The sequence below is a fragment of the Chaetodon trifascialis genome, chromosome 23, assembly GCF_039877785.1.
Source record: "Chaetodon trifascialis isolate fChaTrf1 chromosome 23, fChaTrf1.hap1, whole genome shotgun sequence".
NCBI classification, from domain to species: domain Eukaryota; kingdom Metazoa; phylum Chordata; class Actinopteri; order Chaetodontiformes; family Chaetodontidae; genus Chaetodon; species Chaetodon trifascialis.
The window spans coordinates 12,059,881-12,078,894 of record NC_092078.1 but is presented as its reverse complement, the minus strand read 5'-3'; the positions used below and the strand labels follow the sequence as shown (position 1 = coordinate 12,078,894).

The window sequence follows — 19,014 nt, the reverse complement described above, 5'->3', positions numbered from 1 at the left end:
ATCTGTGCATCTGCATCTTGTGAAATCCTCGGCTCCGGTTGGCTCTCCTGCGCCGTCGCTCACGCGCGCACACGTGCACATACGCACACGCACACTCGCAGCTGAGTGTCACGAGAGGCAGAAGCAGCGAAAACGGTTCGACAGAGGGGGCGACGGGCTTTGACTTTGGATGCTCTCTCACATTTTGCTTTGACCGGAGAGGCGAAGGATGGAGCGGGTAGAGGAAGGACACTGAGCGGGCCGGCGGGAGAAGAAGACGGGAAGAAGGCAGGGGGGTACCGACATCCGGAGTAGATGATGCTTATTTGCCGCAGGCCCCGCCATCGTGAAATTGGATACCGACTTGCGGCGGATGGGGTGACCGAGCTCGCTGCTCCGCCGGGGAGGTCCCTGCCTTCGGACGTTACCGGGGTGGGAGCTGCCTGTGCCCGGTTCTAAGGAAGGAAGGAGTGGCAAGAGGGAAAATGCAGACGGAGGAGGAGACCGCCACGGCAGAAGAGCCCATTTTGGAGGAAGGGTCAGGACGAGAGCAGGTAAAAAAGGACATTTCTTATGTTTATTGCGAGCACGCGGGTGTTTATGCGTAGATAGAAAGAGCCCAGTTAGCGTAAAGTTGCGCATATTTTGCCCCCCACAAGAAGCACCTTGTGTTTGTATGTCTTTGCTGGTCGTCCCCATGCAACCCGTCATTTCCACATCATGCCCTGTGGACTGTGTCTGCTCCTTTCATTGACAAAACATGTCTTTGCTGTTGCTGACGCGAAGAAGTCACGTTTCCCTCCTCAAGTCCTTCACGGCTTTTGCAAGAGCAAGGACACAGAACGGGACCTTGGCTCCAGGGTGAGGGGAGATGAGGCGGTGGTGGAGGTAAACAGAGAGGGGAGGGAACTCTAAACGCCTGTCCAGAAAAAACAAAGCCACAGTGTTGATGCCAGCCGTCTGGTAACGCTGTGTGATGTGTCAGTCCTCAGGGAGCTGCTGTAGTCTTTGTCAGTAGTGGAGTGTGTCCATTTAGCAGCTGACACCTCTGAAATGACATCACAGTTCAGCCAAAACTACTGTGACACATAATGCGAATGGAGAGACAGAATAACACCCCTGAAGCAGAGCGCTGCTTTACATGAACCAAACTACCATTTATAATAGGATTGAACAATTCAGCAGCATGGTTTCTTCAAAGTCTGGCAAACTTCTGCAGTACATTAGACAGTGGCTGTAACTACACCTCCCCGGCTTCCTGAACCATTACCATTACTCTGGGAAATGGCATCTTGTTCAGAGGTTCATGTTTACACTTCCAGTATGAAGCTGTGAATCTGACTCCCTGTGCACCACCTTTCATCCATCCACACTGCCACACACGTATTTAACATGAAAATCTCCTCCTAAGCAGTTCACCACCTCCTCCACCACCACCCCAATACTTGGTTAAGGGCGTCATTTATTCAAAGGCATCATCGTTATAATAAAAACCCAAGAGTAATGCATGACAAAACATTACGTAAGTCAGCTGCCAGGAAAAAAATATCCATTGATGAGAAAGGATGTGGGCCACGCTGTGTTCGCACCACCATCCCCACCTTTAGAGGACGAGCAGGGTTGTGTGTGTGCACGTAGAGTGAGGGTGTGTGATGTCTGTACCAGTGGAGTTTACTTCATTAGCTTGAGGGGAGATGTGGTGTGTGTTGTGGTGATGGGCTGGTGTCACACTTACAGGACAGGTCAGGCAAGACATGCTCACACTCCTCTAGCTTTAGGGCTGCGACTGATTATTATTTTCATTGTCAATTAATCAGACTTGTATTTCCCACAAAAAAACAAAACAAAAAAAAACAGCAAACGCTCACACTGAGAATCACAGGCAGACTGAATGGTCGATTAATCGACTGGTCGTTTTAGCTCTAATGAGCTTTAAATATCTCGCCAGAGTGGCTTCAAGGCATGAAACTCACTTTTTCATCCACTGACTGCAAGTGATTAAAGGAACTTTATATATCTTTATAGTCCAACTGCTTTTTATAACATAAGACTGGCCTGACTGAGAAATGGCTAATAAAACTGACAGAATTAAGCATTTGGCAGTAGGCTCACAGTAATTTAAAGCTCCAGGCACATAATATGTGGAGTAACTAAGCCTGTTGGGCTAAATGATGCCTTCCACTTTACTCTGCCGCTCTCCTCTGTCTTTATCCATGCCTGCAGTGCAGACAGTGCAAGGTAATGCACTGAATTCAGCGTTCATCTGTTCCCTGCCTCCATTACTCTCTCTCATCTTCCCCCCTTGGTCTGCTTCCTGTTTTAGATTTGTGGAGTATACAGCTTCATCATCCTCTCTCCTCTCAAACATTACCTCACTTAACTCTCAGTCCCGCATGGGAATGCATGCACACTCACACAAGCATGATCACAAATGAAACAGAGCCATGTGATTAATATTACACATCACAGTTGTGATTCATACATACCTCCGTGAAATCTAATGATGGAAGAGGACATTAATATATTCAACCCTCTTTCTGACAGAAATGTTACGCCTGTAGTGGAAAAAAGAGCCTGCTGTTGTGTAGGAACTTCTCATGTAAAGATTAAGGCTGTTGTAGCCCCATATTTCACTTATTTTTCAACAAAATTTACGTCCTCAGCAGGAAGAAATGGTTTGCCGTTTGTATATTGCTAAACTTCCTCCTTCCTTTAAGGATGCTGGTGATAGTCAGGTGCATATACAGCGCTTTGTTAGTCATTGTTTGCCATGGTTGAAGCACCCTCGGGTAACACAAAATGTATGCATCTATCTACTGTTTAAGAACCAAATGCAATGTGACAAATGTTACTACTGCAAACAGCCAAATCAAATCCCTGCCACTCGGTCATCCTGCCATTTCCCCAAGAGTCATCCACGGAAAAGGAGAGCTCAGTTCTGAGTGAGAGACCAAGATTGTCATTTTCTACAGCGTGGTGCAAACCTATAGCGGCGGCACGCGTGCACACACACACAAGTGAACACATTGATGGCGTTAATGGAGAACCAAATGCAGGCAGGCTGTGGAGGCAGGCTGCAACAACAGATGATAACATCAGCCCAGCTGCCATCATGAAGCGGACCAACAACGTGGAGAAGAGCCATCAGGTTTACTAATAGAGAATTTGTGTTTCATGAAATAAATAATCATGCAGATAAACTAGAGTGGGTGATGTGAGACGGAGAACATTACACAACAGCAGATGTCTTGTGTGAAACACTGGTTTCATACAGAGAATACGTCCAAATCGTATTCAAAGCTCAAACACTTGATCTAAACTCTCCAAGTTATTCTTTTTCCCTGCTGACTTTAATGCAAATACACAAAATAATGTAAGTAAGGTTTTAATTAGACAGATATCTCACTCTTGGTGTATTAAGTATTGGTTACAATTAATTTAAACTTCATTTCCACCTGCTGGAAATGAATACTTTCAATAGTAATCTCACTCTTTTGCTATTGTTTTCGTCATGAGACACTAAAATTGACTCAACAGTGAGACTTTTTTGTCATAAATTGGCAAAACAATGACTGGAAAAACACTGATCACACAGATGGACAACAGAACAGAAGATCATGCTGCAGAGTCGTCTGAGAGGTTTCTTCATTGGCATCTACAATAATGGAACTGGCATGAATTCAAGCTGACGTCTGCTTTCAGTAACATTTCATTTATAAATAGGTGGCCTGCACCTTACCTGCTGATAATTGTTGTTTGTGGATAATTAGTCTCCAGTGAACACACTCTAAAACATATTATTAATGTGTGACACAGGAGGAGTATTTTTAGCACAGTGAGCGCACGGTGACACGTTTCATTTCCTGACACACCGGGCGCTAATCATTTCTCTGTTGTTGCAGCAGAGGTAGAAACGTGACATCCGAAACGGCTCTCTCCGATTGAGTTGAAATGACACATCGTTTTTTAACAGTGCACTGCAGCCTTCAACAGCACTTTTTTTTCCTGTCTTCCCTTCATTTGCCACCCACATGCTAGAATTGCTAATTATAGCCGCTCCAGTCACACCTAACCAGCTGAATCAGTATGAGCAGAGACACAGAGGGAGAGCGCTCTGCTAGACACTTTAATACAAGGAGGGGTTTGTAAAAAACACCTCTGCCCAGTGCACAGATGTAGAATTTCAGTCATTTGTGTTTATAAGAAAGATGCAGGAGGCGAGAAAATACTGAAAGCTCGTGGCGGATGGCATCACCTTGAGAGTGAGAAGCTTGTCTTCCAATCCAATACCTTGAACCTTAAAGTTCAGCAGTGACAGAGTGTAGCCTTAGCTCGCTCTACTGCTGGGGAATAATGTGTTAAGTTGAGTGAAATCACAAGAGTTAAAAGAGACTTCAGTGCACACATCAATGCAAAGAGCCAGTAACTGAATATGTGGCAGAATTGCATACAGCACCGTATTACAGCAAACGCGACACAAGGCCAGATTATGGACCAATGATCGAATTCAGAGACATTTACTGGCTGAAGCAAATGCTATTAATGCAGCAGCGGCTTCAGTAGAGGCAGCACAGTACTCCAGTACGGCATGGACGGGATCTTCTGCTCTGAAAGGCTTTTGTGAAAAAGAATTTGTCTGATTCGTGTCCAAAAAAGAAAAACAACCTGTGGTCGAGGTTTCGTGTCAGCTGTGTGGGCTCTTCGTCAGGCAGCTGTCTCCAGTGACTGTGGATGCTAAGGAATATATATAGAATATAGAGACGGTGTGTCAAAGTGTCAGTATTTTTAGCACAGCAGAAGTTTATCAGATGATGTCTCATGTCGGAGGGCTGAATTTAAGTCGTTAAATAGACAGGCTTTTAGCTTTAATGCATCATTATGCATAAAATGTTGATTGCACAATGAAATGGATACAGAGCAATGACACCATCAGTGTTTAGATTGGTTGCAGCTTTGTCTGCCATTGGGTACGATCTCCTGGGGAAACGTGGACTGACTGGAGGTCCGGTCTGGCTGGCACCCTTTCTATCTGCTCTCATGTCTCCATTATGGACTAAATGAATGAATGAACTCGCTCTTTTTCTCCTCATGTTTCCTTCTACTTCCACCCCGACACCAACCTCTGCTGTAGTTGTGTTTTCGTTACCTTACACTGAGCACTTACACAGAGGGTCCTCTTCAATGGAGTCCACCATTTTGCACTGGAATGTTTCTACAGTAGCCCAGAACAGACAAACCTCATACTGGCTATAGAGAGCTAAGGTCACGTCACGTTTTTACTGGCCACCATAGGGGAGTTTGAGGTGTATTCATTCGGTTGCAGTCTGCTCCCTCACTGCTAGATGTCACTCAATCCTACACGCTGGACCTTTAATGAGGACCTTGTCATGTGAGGACCATCGTGTATCATCTCTCTTCAAAGGAGCATGAAAGGAGGGCAGTCCAAACTTTCAGCATGAAAAGAGTGAAAGCTGACACCCTTTCAGACGAGGCTGTATAGATGTCTTTTCATAATGATTGCAGGGAGAGTGAGCTTCGCCTTTGATCCCTTACAGCCTGACGCAAGAGCCAAGGCCCAACAGAGGCAGCTGACAGTGAAAGAGGATCGTGATACAACCAACAATCTGCAGCAGTTTAGCACCAGAAGGTGTTATGTTGACCAGAAGCTAGTTATTTTAGGCTCAAGGGCCCAATTTTTGTCATAATATTTAGCTAATTTAATGGTCTGCCTCCAGAGAACAAGTGAGAGCCGCTGCTCGGTGACAGACTTCCGTTCAGCGAGTTAACCCAGCAGCACAGAGAGGCCAGCAAGAGCGGAGAGAGACGGCAGGAAAAACTGTTTAGAGCCTCAGCATTTCACCTCTAACTTGGTGAATTAAGAGTTTGAACATCTAAACCAGAGTGGATGATTGTTCAAACAGTGTAATGATGACTACTGCGCACACTGAACACACACCTTCACAAATATGTCAACAGTTATCGGTTGTAGGGATGATGCCCGTCTTGATGCAGTGTCTTAGTCAATGCCGTTATTACGAAAGACATTTTTAGTGCAACGGCAATGCAGACCACTGCTCTCAGATCAGTCAGTGTGGCAGGTACCCTGTGTTGAGGGATCAGAATTCATATCAGGATGAAACAATGTGAACCAGTGCATCCCTACAATAATAATTACATGAGCAAAGGAGCTGTCTGTGTGAGCTTTTCTCAGTTGCTTCTGCTCCAACATATTTAGTCTCCTGAACCAACAGCAGCTCAAACTGCTGTATAATACACCATTTCATCGCTCCGTATGTGTGCATTATTACTGGATGTGGAACTTCACCCTCTATTAGCTACTACGTGATAATCAAAATTGCCCCTCAGTCACATTATATCTGGCAAAGTCTCATTACGGTAAACTGTTTAGAGCTGAGGATGGACAGAGCACTGATATTTGAAAGTAAGCTGCATCAGAAACATTCACACTGGGCTTTACTTTGTGTGCTGCCTCTGTAAACCCACTAGTTAATGAGCACTGCTTTGAAACCAAACTCATCTCCAGGCTTACAGTGACACAACAGTTTAGCAGCTCTGGTCTTTACCTGTGGGAGGGGGGCGGCTCATACTGACAAACAATGATTGGCATGAGTGCATGCAGGAATAATTTGACTCCTGTCTTGGGCCTGATTTGCCTCTAACTGGGCACGCAGCGGCTGCACAGACTTGATGAAAATGTCAGCTGAGACCTGTGCAGTTTTTTTTTTTATTGCATGTGTTTTTTTTGTATTGCTAGAATATTCTCTCTCTCTTTTGGCCCACATTGATCTGCACAAGGTAAGAGGAAAAGGACAGGAGAGAATTGGAGCCAGGAAGACAAAATGAGACAGACAGAGAGGGAGGGCAGGAGGAGAAGGAGAAGGATGGATTTTGGCAGTAGACTTCCCAGGAGAGAGGTGCAGTCTGTCACTGCTGCCTTCTCTTTACCCCCCCCCCACCCATTTTGCTTCCTTTCATACTTGCATTCATGAAAAGTTCATGACCGTTTCTCTCACGCTCCTCATCCCCTCCCTCCCCCCCCCTCTCTCTTTCTCTCCACTACACTTTCAGCCCAATCAATCCACTTAGAGACAGACTTTCAGAGAGGATGTAACAGAGAGGAGACGTGCGGGTGAGGACGAAGGGGAGGAGAGACTTAGGTTGGGATGTGAGAGTAAATGCTTAGGAGGTGGGAGGGAAGATTCGGGGAAGGAGAAAAAAGAGATTACATAAGGAAGGGAGAGAGGATGTGGAGAGAATAGGCAGACAGAAAGCAAACAGGATGATATTGAATTGGCACCAATGATAATTTTCACTTCTTTTTAAAGTATCTCTCCTATTTTTGGATCCCTAAGTGTGCAGTTTGATGTTTTTTAGGGCTTTGGCAGAGTAATGGTTGCGAGTGGAACGTGGGTGCCCTTCACTCTGCCTTTCACTACATGTCCTTGACGTACAGTAGTTAAAAAAAAAATAAAAAAGGTAGTGTGTGTGTGTGTGTGTGTGTGTGTGTGTGTGTGTGTGTGTGTGTGTGTGTGTGTGTGTGTGTGTGTGTGTGTGTGTGTGTTGCAGCCAGCCAAATATGCTAGCAGATAGCAAATTGTGGCTGCATTGAAGGAGTGAGAGATAATGAGAGAGGGAGGGGGAGGTGTGCTGACAGGACAGGCAGACTTGGTGTAGGGAAGGAGAGGACACTGGTGTCATCCAATCTTTTTTTTTTTTTTGTCACGTGCTTTGTTGCTGCCTTGTCGCATTCAGCGCGCAGCAGAGGATAACAACACGCACATGTGCAGACTCGCGTAAACGCGCATGAAATATACGGGCCGTGTTTCCTTCCTGTCTCTGTGTGTTTCCACCACATACAACGTACACAAGCTTCTTTCATCCGGCACTACCCGTCTCTCTCCGTCTCCATCCCTCGTTCACACACACACATATTGAAGGAGCAGTGATATGCTGCTGATGTTTGAGTGGAGTCAGTTAGCTGGAGAACAGTCTCGAAGCATCGTTCTCATCTAAATTATTCACATACTCTTTGCTGGCTGCATTACAATTCTGAGAATGTGCGTGCTGGCGCGATCGACGGAGATGACGAGAGAAGAAGAAGAAGGGCACATTAGAACAACTATGTCTGTGGATCTAATGCATATGTGTGTGTGCGTGTGTGTGCGCGTGCACTGTAATATGATGTCCTAACAGTGCAAATGAGGCTGCGTGCACTTAGAGAGAGGCATAAACAGTGTGTGTGTGTGTGTGTGTGTGTGTGTGTGTGTGTGTGTGTGTGTGTGTGTGTGTGTGTGTGTGTGTGTGTAATATACAGCACTTATACTATGATGGGCAAGGGGTGGTGTAATGCGTTCCTTTGGTCAAGACCTCAGCTTACACACTTGCTCTGAAATACAATGCTGTTTACCAAACGGGCAGATGATGATTTTTAAGAACGTGCTGGGGGGTCACCAGGTAGACAAAACATTATCTAACACCACCACAGCTGCAGACTTTTACACCTGTCAGACATAACATTGTGCAGCAAACTGTATTGTTCATTATAATCTTATCAAAGTACTGGCTCAGCTCAGACTGCTGTCACCACATTTGTGTCTTATGTTTAGTGTTAAAACAGCTTGTCATACATGTTACATATCTTAAAGCCTCAAGACAGGATATGCTCAACCACTCCAATGATTTAGTATTGCACATCCATAATGCTGGGAACACCTTGGCTCTTATGCACAGTGATGCTTTGAGCTAAATGCTAACATCAGCATGTTAACAGTGCTAACATACTAATGTTTACATCTTAGTTTAGCATGCTTACATGCTAACATTTGGTAGGTAATGAATTAAATACAAAGTACAGTGTCAGTGCAGAGAAGTAGTGCACACCAATGCCGTCCTCAGCATGTGCTCAGCAGCATCGTAACATCTAATCTCCTTTCTCTGTACCCCCACAGCAACGGCCAGTCCAGCAGTCTCTGGCCTCCTCTCTGTGTCGGGAGTCCCACTGGAAGTGCCTCCTCCTGACCCTCCTCATGTACGGCTGCTTTGCCACACTCGCCTGGTGCGCTCTCTGTCGCGTACCCGTTCTCGGCTCCTCCTCCATACCGATTGGTGCTGACGACGACGCCACCTCGGCGGCCTACTATAATGACATCCTGCACTTGGAGAGTCCGTGCTCTAGCGGCTACGTCTACATCCCCCTGGCCTTCCTGGCTATGTTGTATGTGGTTTACTTGGTGGAGTGCTGGCACTGCTTCTCCAAGACGGCAATGCTGGCTCATGCTGAATTCCAGGTATGTGTGAAAACCAGTGGTAGCATCGACTATAGTATTGAGGAAGGGGAATCTAATAGCTTGAAAAATCACCCGAACACAACACCCGACAGACTGTGGAGTCTTCTGCTGCAGTAGGAGTCTAGAAATAGGTCTGTGACCTTGAGCTGCACAGCAGAATCTGTTTGCTCACTGGAACTTGTCCAGCATGATATTGTCAGCAAAATGTCAAAAATAAAGCGGTTAAATAAATAGATTGATGCCGTATTAAATATCTGCAGACAGTTGCTCATCTGGAGAAATGCAGGATAATTACAGCTCCCTAAACTGTCCTAAGATTCATGCATTTTAATCAGAAAGTTTACACTTCAGAGGGAGAAAGCAATGTTTTACTCTCAATTCCCTATTTGAGTGCGGGAGAAAAATGTTTTTCCCACTCACAAGGAAATGCACTGACTTGGGCGCCTCAGGCATCTTATTATCAGGAGTTCCAGGAGCACATTGCTCCTAAGAAACAGTTCTCCCCGTTCATCTTAGCTGTCTGCCCCTGCCAAAAACAAAATAGATTTCACGCTAGTCTGGACTGTCAGGGACACATATCCTACGATTAAGACAGCTGTATATAGAGTATTAAAACACAAATCATAACACCATAAACAAACAGTGGCAGGGCCTGACTTTCATTAGATTGAACAGCCTTAACTTTGCTTTATGCAAACAACGGGAACTTAATTGTTTCTGCTTGCACCCCCTCTGCAAGAACCTCTCATATTAGATCATCTATCCTCCTCATTTTCAACAGCCTTGTTAAGAAGGAAAGATAATTCATTTGATTATTCCTCCATCCTTTGAGCAGGAAGTGTACGAGCGTGTGCAGAGACTTCAGCAGGCCACGCCCTGCATTTGGTGGAAGGCCATCAGCTATCATTACGTGAGGAGGACCAGGCAGGTGACCAGATACCGCAACGGAGATGCATATACGACCACACAGGTGAGGGAAATGCCTCCAAACACACACACACACACACACACACACACACACACACACACACACACACACACACACACACACACACGTTAATAGCTGCACTACAAACTAAAGATGTAATTTTGGAAACTTTTAAAATAACTGCTATGCAAATCTTAATTTCTCCTGTAGTGAAATATTGCGGGGCTGTGTGCAAACAGCTGTGTGCAGTAAGAAAAATATCATTCTATTTAGTAAATATGCTCTATTGAATCTGAAATACATGGAGGTCATATATGTCTTCATCATTCTTCCTTTCACAAACTTTCCACCTGTTCTCCTTCCTCCTCCTCCTCCTCCTCCCATTTCCCCTCCATTAAACTCTTTCCCTCCATCTGTGCCCTGTTCCTTCCTTCCTCAGGTCTACCACGAGCGGGTGAACACTCATGCTTCCAGTTCAGAGTTTGACTACGCCCGCTATGGTGTCAAAGACGTATCAAAAGAGCTGCTGGACCTGCAGCTGCACCCAGCTGTTCGCCTCCGTTTCACCAAGTGTTTCAGGTGAGACGCCCGCCACAGCTGTTCGAAAGACACGGTGGGGACGAGAACACGAGTGTTAACTCATTTTTCTGCTCTTTAGTTTCTCGAGTGCACGAGCTGAAGCTGCCTACCTCACCCAGGTAAGATTTGCTTAAAAATCAACATTTTATGCAATTAATTCGGTTTTGGTTGTTTGTATTCTATCCAAGTAAGTTATAATGTAAGTGATAATGATGGCAGATTTGACACTCATTGATTTTGCTGTCTGAAATGACAACTGACACTGGAAGACTGGAAGAGGTGTAGCTAGCTTAGCCAACATTCGCTCCATGCTAATGTGCTCTATTCTCTTTGTGTTATTCCAAGCGAGCGCGCTTCTTTGGGGAGAATGAGGGGCTTGACGACTACATGGAGGCCAGGGAGGGAATGCACCTGAAGAACGTGGATTTCCGTGAACACATCCTGGCATTTCCAGATCCTGCACATCAGCCGTGGTTTTCTAGGCACAGGGTGTTCTGGCTGGCATCTGCTTTCCTCCTGTCCTGGCCGCTGAGGGTTGTGTCAGAATATCGCACGGCATATGTCCACTACCATGTGGAGAAGCTGTTCGGGGAGGACGAGGATAGCGGCGGAGGAGGCGGTGGAGGAGGGCCGGGTGGAAGAGGGGATGGGGTCGAAGGAGGGACTGAGAATGGAATCCACCCGGGAGGAACTGGGATTGGAATTGGTCTAAATGGGACAAGTTACAGAGCAATCTCTCGGGTCAACACGGTGGATATGACAGAATTGGAGTGGCACATCCGCTGTAACCAACAGATGGTGCCAAGTTATTCTGAAGCCCTCCTAATGGACGTGGACACAAGTGGGGGGACAAACCCTACCGTCTCTACGCCCATCTCTGGGCCTCCATGCACCACCCCCAATCAGGGGACCAACCCGCCTCCCCTGGCTCTGCCTGTGGTGTTCAACTCGGCTTACCTCCTCCAGAGCTGCCCCCGATGCAGGAGGACCACGTCGAGTTCCAGTCTTCCATCCAGGCTAAGGGCCCCGATGGGAACCACAGCCCTCCTGAACGCTACCGTGGCAGGGATCAGGGCAGCAGGGCCGGGAAGCGGGGGTATAGGAGGAAGGCTGGTGCTCAGTCGGAGCGGATTCTCTCTAGGGAGACTTGGAGGAGTGCGCCAGAACAGCCTGTTTCATTCAAGAAGCATGGGAGGAGGGCTGGGAGGAAGCAGGGAAGATGGAGGAGGGGGAGGTGGAGGTGGAGGAGGTGGAGGTGGAGGAGGTGGAGGTGGAGGATTCCTTGGGTTAGGCTCGAGACAAGACAATGAGGAGACCAGAGGAGTGCTAGAAGGAGAAGGAGATGACGAAGAGGAAGAGGAGCAGGAGGAAGAGGTGAGGAGAAGGGAAGACAGGGGAAGAGGAGGCAGAGAGAGGGACGAAGAGGCTGAGCAAGACAGTGGAGGGGGAGGCGAGGGGAGGGAGGGTGACGGGGGAGGGAGGGATCGTCCTCCATCCTACCAGGACGCATTCTTCTTTCCCGTCCTCATTATACACGGAGAGGAGAGCTGCCACGCCGGAGACGACATGTGACGACCAGAAAAACAACACGGTGAGAGCGAGAAAGTATGGGCAGAGGCCGAGGGAGATGAAAGAGAGCACTGAACAGAAAGAAAAGAGCGGATCAGAGAAGACGTGGACGAGGGAAGATGAGATATGAAATGAGAACAGAATGAGGTTGACAGGACCGAGCTGGTTGACGGCATACCAGCCACAGAAAGGAGAAAGGATTCAGCCAGAACAAAGCCTCAGAGGTGAGAGCAGCTGTGTGACAGACAGAAATACCAAGGAAGGAGGGAAACAGGAGCGGTAGTGATGGAGAGAATAGCAACAAAAAGGGAAAAGATCATGTACACTGCAAAAAGGCAGGAAACACACTGGTTCAGAGAGAGAGTGCAGCAGGAAGGTAACATGGAGTCTGAGGGGAAGAGTGAAGGCAAGAAGGCAATCATAGATTTCTCTACACAGAGACGGGGGGGGGCACAGATGGGATACTTGGGGGAAAAAAGAGAGATTGAAAAGTTTGGATTGTCTACTTCCAGATACATCTATGCAAGTACAGGAGTGGGAAGGGTCTAAAAATAGCAGGGTGGAGAGCAGTGGAGAGACCAGCTGAGTGGTAGAGGGTGTGTTTTCACAGGAATGCTCGAAGCTTCGGGTTTGCTCAAAATCAAAATACATAGAGGTGGACTAAAAACGTGGCTCATTTCGAGAATGAAATGCAGAAAGACGGGCGTTTTTCTCAATATTTCAGATGAGGGAGGAAGCAGAGGGGATCACAAAGGATGACAAAATACACAAAATACAACGCTGAGACGTAGAGGGAGAGAAGCAAAGATAAACAGCGTCAAAACATGTGGAAAAAGGGCCAAGTATTGGAGAGCAGCACAGCAACAGTAGAGGAGAAGAAATAGAGTTCAAAATGGCCACAACACTGACAATTCATACAGATCCTCAGAAGAGACTAAACAGAATTTTCAGAAACTGGAGGAGGAGAATAAAGGACGTAACGTCCTCTGAGCAGCAGTCCTGAGCTTGAATCTAATCTGGAAATCCAAGAAACATTCAAACAGTTTTGACTTTTTCAAACATGTCCCTCATACAGATCCAGTCTTAGGTCTTTTAAGATTTCCTATTCAACTTCACGCAGCGTCCAGCTAGCAGCCAAAACAATATAACAAAAGAGGAGAACCATTGATTTCCTCCCTGCCTCTTCATGCCGTCTTACTCCGCGTTTCGCCATTAGCCTCCCCAGCACTCTATCCATTACTGAGATGGAGCTCGATAGAAAAAACCTCCATAAACAGAGGAGCCATTGCTCTCAGCTCAGCTCTACCCTGCTCCTCTTTTCTCATGCTCCTGTCTGCACTCCTCTGTCCATTTTGTCACCTCCTCTGTTCTCCTTCTCACATCTATCGCTTTTCACGAACACGTCGCGTTAGCCGCGTCGTGTGTTTGCAGTCAGCACATGTTGTGTGATCAGTGAGAGGGCGTTATGCGAAAGTAGAGTCACGGCATCTGTCGTGAACTTCACCTCCTGTTCTCCTCTGCTCCTCCCTTTCCTCTTTTGAAAGCGGTGGTTATGCGATAAACCTCTCTCTGCTCCTGGAAACGCTTAGATTGGATTTCAGCGCCGCTCACTCGACATATCACATCTCCTCTAGGCGATAGATTCTCCTCCAGGATCAGATTTTATAAACCAGATATTTCCCACTTATACAAAGGCTTGAACAAATCATGTGGGTGCTTTGATTATTGAGTTTACCTGAGCAAAAGACCAAATTGGCCTTTAAATATATTGAAAGGTTGCTAACACAGGATGTGGTTTTAGCACACAGCGAGAGTAAAACCTGGCTAATTTCCACCAGTTCTGCCTACGTCGTTGTGCTCCAGTTTTAAACATTTGTGCTCAAAGACAGGCTCGCAAAATATGAGGGAAAAAAATTACAATAACCAGTAAACCTTCCTCCAGTATCAGTATATTATATATCACACTACTGTATGTGTTTAGGCATGAAAAACCACCTCTTTATCTCATTTATGTCCACAATATTGGACTGCATGGGAAGTAAAACTTGAGCTCTCAAACTCAGCTGGTATTCTCATAATGAAAAAAAAAACACAGAAGAAGAAATCTGACTTTTGATTGCTTCGTATTTTTACTGCAGCCAACAAAAATTGCTGATGAGACTTTACAATATTAAAATTAATTAAAGCGACAGTTTGATCACAACGATCAGGGACGCCCTGCCCTGTGGTACAATATGTTTGGCCAGATTGTGCTATGCTGCTACCTCCTCCTCCTCCTCCTGAAGAGTCACCTGCAAATAAGTAACAATGCTCTCTGAAACATCGCCTCACAACAAAAGTTCGCCGGCATAGAGATGCATGTGACTTAATAACAGCTATTGTGCAGGAGCTACTGAAAGCGATGTAGCAAATATGTCCGCCGTTGCCAAAAATGCAGCGATCCATGGTCAGTCAACACAAATTTAGATATTTTCGACACATGTAGACAAGGGCACGGACAAGAATCCGTTGGGATTGAGTCGTCCTACTTTCCGAGTTAGTATGTTTTCGTGGAAAATCAGTCCAGGGAGAAGCATTTGGCACAGACAACACAGCCATCAGTGCTTTGATGCATATATTTTACAAAGCACACCAAACCTGCTACCGTAGCAAGAAGCAGTTAGAGCAGTTAATGAACACTTCCTCACCTTCCCTGCACACTGTCAGCCACTTTGTGATTGGAAGGGTCTCCCTCGCTCTCTATCTGCTCACTTCAAACACGACACTGAAAAGCACACTGAAAGAACGAGAGATCTCTCAACCTGAGGAGCTTCCTGAAAACAAAAAAAACGATCCTCGACGCAGCTCATGGATGATGGAGACGATGGGCATGTCAGTGACACGCAGGCACATAGATACTGTACATCCAGCCTGGAGTCAGCGGAGACAGCAGGGAACGTTCTGTCAATGACACTTTCTGGAAAGATAAAGTAGAGCATGAGTGCTGACCTGGTTTGGACACACATTCACACACACTGATTCTGGCTCACAGATCCTCGGTCGCTCTGGGGGACATCAAGCTGAACTGGGCACAAGGAAACTAATGGACGAAGCAATTAATGGAAGAAAACCGACGGAGGAAATAAACAGCAACAAGGACAAGTGTTTCTCTGTGAACAGAGCTGGAACAATGACTCACTTGGAGGAAGAAAGAATGAAAATGTGAGATTAAAAGACAATTATTTTTACAGCTATTTATCATTATCTCAGTCTTTTGACTTGTAGATAAAGTTGTCTCCATTAATGTCCCTTAAGAAAAAGAAGCACTAAAAAAAAGCACTGACCACACTTCTGTGTTAATTTGAATGAATCGCAAGATGTTTCACTAACTCTCAGTCACTCAGTTTGTCGTTTGGTTTGGTTGTGACACTAAAGCTCGGATGGTTCTGTTCGGGTATGTTGTGTTCAGGTTAGCCACGTCAGCTGGAAGTCACAGGTCGTGAGCTCCAGTGTGAAATCTGATCGCTTTTCTATCTAAATACTTTGCCGCCAAAAGAAACAAAACTACAATTCAGTCTGTAATTTGCTACTTTTATATCATCTGCATACTTGAGTAGACTTTATTTCAGGTTAAGTGCTGTCTAAGATCCAAACGCCTTTGTAAGCTTTAGACAGTTCTCATGTTTTTTTATTTATTTATTTATTTATTTAATCTTTTCATTTTTGTAAAACGGACGATGCTCTTTGCTTCCCGCTGAGCTCGGGTCGGCGAGCCTCTGGTTCTGAATTACATAGGGTGCTTTGACCTCGCTATACTTGCTCGCAAGTCTTGTTTATTTCTTTATTTTCATGAATATGACAAGTGTATTTCTCTCATATTTGTTGTGACCGGATATTTATACAGTGTTTTATTATCTCAGAGTGTGTCAAAAGTGTGTCCTCAGCCGCTTCAGGTGTGCCAAGAGAACTTTGTGCCCATGATGTCTTACACAAACACACACACACTCATGCGCGCTTGCATGTTTAGCCACAGCCATCGTAACAGCTTATTTTTGCCTAGAGTGACATCAATCCAGTACCCGTAATAGCCCCACACACGCAGAGTCTGAACACAAATATGCGCGCACACACACGCACCCACGCTGCTAGCATGGGACTGTCCTGCTATGTTGCCTTTGTGTTCGATGTTGCCAACTTTTTTGCTCAGGATTTCAGTTAATGCTGCGTTCCTGTGTCAACACGAGCTCCCTTTCACACATAAAAAATCCATTAACATGCCAAAGCAAAAAAAAAAAAAAAAGAAAATGCCTGTGCTTAAACGCATGCGCATAGACATTAGCAGCTGGTACAGGTGTCAGCATCAAGTCCACACAGTGTGCGAATAGTACGATCTGCACTGCTGGACCCAATATCTACATTAGGTGACAAAAGGGTGGGTTTACTCCAGAGCAAAAATGATAAATCAAGGGATCTTTTTTGGCAAAATGCACTATTGTGGTGGTTAAAAATGTATTTTGTTTCTTTTCTACGTTGACTGAATGGCTGAGGAGCAGCTCATGTGTAAATCCACTCAGAATGTGTCTAAAACATTGTGGTATCTGTGATTAAACCTGGCAAGCTGGGGTTATGTCCACTAGGTGGCAGCAAAGCCTTATTTATATATATGTGGTATTGTATTTGGAGGGTAAACCATCAGTGTATCGGACACGTTGGGAACAGCTGCTGTCCTGCTCTCTGTGGGCTGAGACCGAAGCAGGTTTCACGTGTGCACACAGCCCGGTCAGTGATGTCAAACCAGGTCATTTGTCTTCGGCAGCTCATTAAAAAGCGCCTGCTGTGACATCACTGAGCACAGGTGCAGCAAACCCCTGAAGTGGAAACCCTCAGAGAGCAGCACAGCCCCATCTGATTGTGCATTTATCTCTGAAGCCTCCACTAATTTTATTTGACTTTTACGGTGACTGAATGTGTTGCGAAGCAATATTGCCCATATCCCCGCTTTGTGGCCAGACTTGTATATGTTGCTTTCTGAACTTATAACCACAAGCAATGGGCACCTCAGTCACTGAAATGACAGCGCTGTTAGATAAAGTAGAAGTTTGCGACTGAGCCTCTGTTTCCACAGCATCAGTCGCTGTCTGGCTGTTTTGCTCCATATGGCACAAAACTACAAATAAAATGACAAGAGGGGAGGGTGGCTCAACATTTCAGACCGCTCTAAAACACCCTCTCGCGCCCAAACTTAGCCCACATCCAGTTTCAGCACAACATTCTGCTCTTGTTTTCCGCCTCTCTATCAGCATCACTTGACTGTCTTATAAAACGCTCTAGCGATTATAACTGATGCATTGTTGTCAATACTGTTACTGTTTCTCTTGTGGTCATGGGGTGAGTCGAGTAGTCATACCAAGTTTGTCGAACACTGTAAAAACAAAAAACAAAACGAAAAAAAAAACATGTCAAGAATTGGTTTGACTCGAACTCACTTGAATTCCAGCCGCATTTTCAGTTTCCATTTCAGACCCGTTCGGTTCGTCTAATGTGGATACTACAAACTATCAGGTAACCAAAGGAAATTTGTGATCCATTGATTATGTTTCACGCGCAGTTGTTGTAGCACTGTTGATATTGGGCTCAAATTGCGGTTTCCGCTGACCAGAAACAGAATTCAGGGTATCCTTTTGACCTCTGACCTCGGACACTTTAATGTGAATTTGTCTCCCTCAGAGCAAAAAACAGCAGTCTGTTCTTATCCACAGACGGGCTTTTGCTTTTAATGAGCGGTTTGTGCAAAAGCTGTACTGAACCTGTACTGAGCCTTGTATCTGTGTGATACAGTGTCACCGCTACTTGTTTTTTGCACCGGAATAACGAACAGCTGTGTATTGACGCATATCCTTGAAGCGACAGCATATCGCCACCTGGGTCAGGGTCAGACTACAGTTGAAATGTGATCACGATTAGCGTCCGAGACGCAGGAACACCTTGCTCAAATATGCACTGCGTCGCCTGATTGTTGGTTGAGTATCATCATTGGACAGTGAAGCTATAAAAAGCTATATTCATGCAGAACTCAGCTTGTCAATGCAGCAAGAGCCCCCCCCCCCCCCCAAGAAGAGACGACCATGTCACATTTCAGGATGCTCATTTTCTATCTCGCTAAATATTTAATGCTGCTGGATTACTTGTGAGCTGTCGAACAAGTGAATTGTTACCACAATGTAGTTGTTATGTACATGCAGCCTCTATGGAGTATAAAACAATAATGTCACATACAATGCATTATTGTCTTACACAGTGATGTGTAAAGCCAGGAATGGGCTTTCTGTTCAAGCGCCGTCGAGCAAAATGTCCTCAGTATTTAAGCTAATTAATATGTAACTGATAATGAGATTGTCAATATCACACCAGATTATAGCTGTTGTCACTGGCCTGCTTAAGATAATGTAATTATTTCATTTGGGTGGATGATGATGGTGAAGGTAATGGAGCCGGTGGCAATAACACTGTTAACTGATGCGATCCTGACGATGATGATGACAATTAATTATCATGGAAGATACAAATAAAGTCAATCTGCTTGGGATACCAGGTCTGCTTGGTCTTGTGGGATTTTTAACCCAATGGTATCTTTACTATTCTAAAGATATCATTGGAAATAAATATATTTCT

At 45.5% G+C, this 19,014-nt stretch overlaps 1 protein-coding gene across 1 annotated transcript; it reads left to right on the top strand.

Annotated features, from left to right (window-relative positions):
* The first annotated feature begins 57 nt into the window (after positions 1-57).
* On the top strand, positions 58-13,193 carry LOC139351327 (transmembrane protein 151A). Its single transcript, XM_070993167.1, has 6 exons — positions 58-533; positions 8,949-9,287; positions 10,123-10,257; positions 10,655-10,794; positions 10,874-10,913; positions 11,140-13,193. The coding sequence occupies exons 1-6, from the start codon at positions 465-467 to the stop codon at positions 12,364-12,366; spliced, it is 1,950 nt and encodes a 649-aa protein (XP_070849268.1). The 5' UTR covers positions 58-464; the 3' UTR covers positions 12,367-13,193.
* Positions 13,194-19,014: the final 5,821 nt, after the last annotated feature.

Bases quoted from the DNA above. Each gene is read 5' to 3' on its own strand.
- LOC139351327 (XM_070993167.1), top strand. From the start codon at position 465: ATGCAGACGGAGGAGGAGACCGCCACGGCAGAAGAGCCCATTTTGGAG. The intron at 534-8,948 runs GTAAAAAAGGAC...GTACCCCCACAG, and splicing joins AAGGGTCAGGACGAGAGCAG to CAACGGCCAGTCCAGCAGTC. The intron at 9,288-10,122 runs GTATGTGTGAAA...TCCTTTGAGCAG, and splicing joins TGGCTCATGCTGAATTCCAG to GAAGTGTACGAGCGTGTGCA.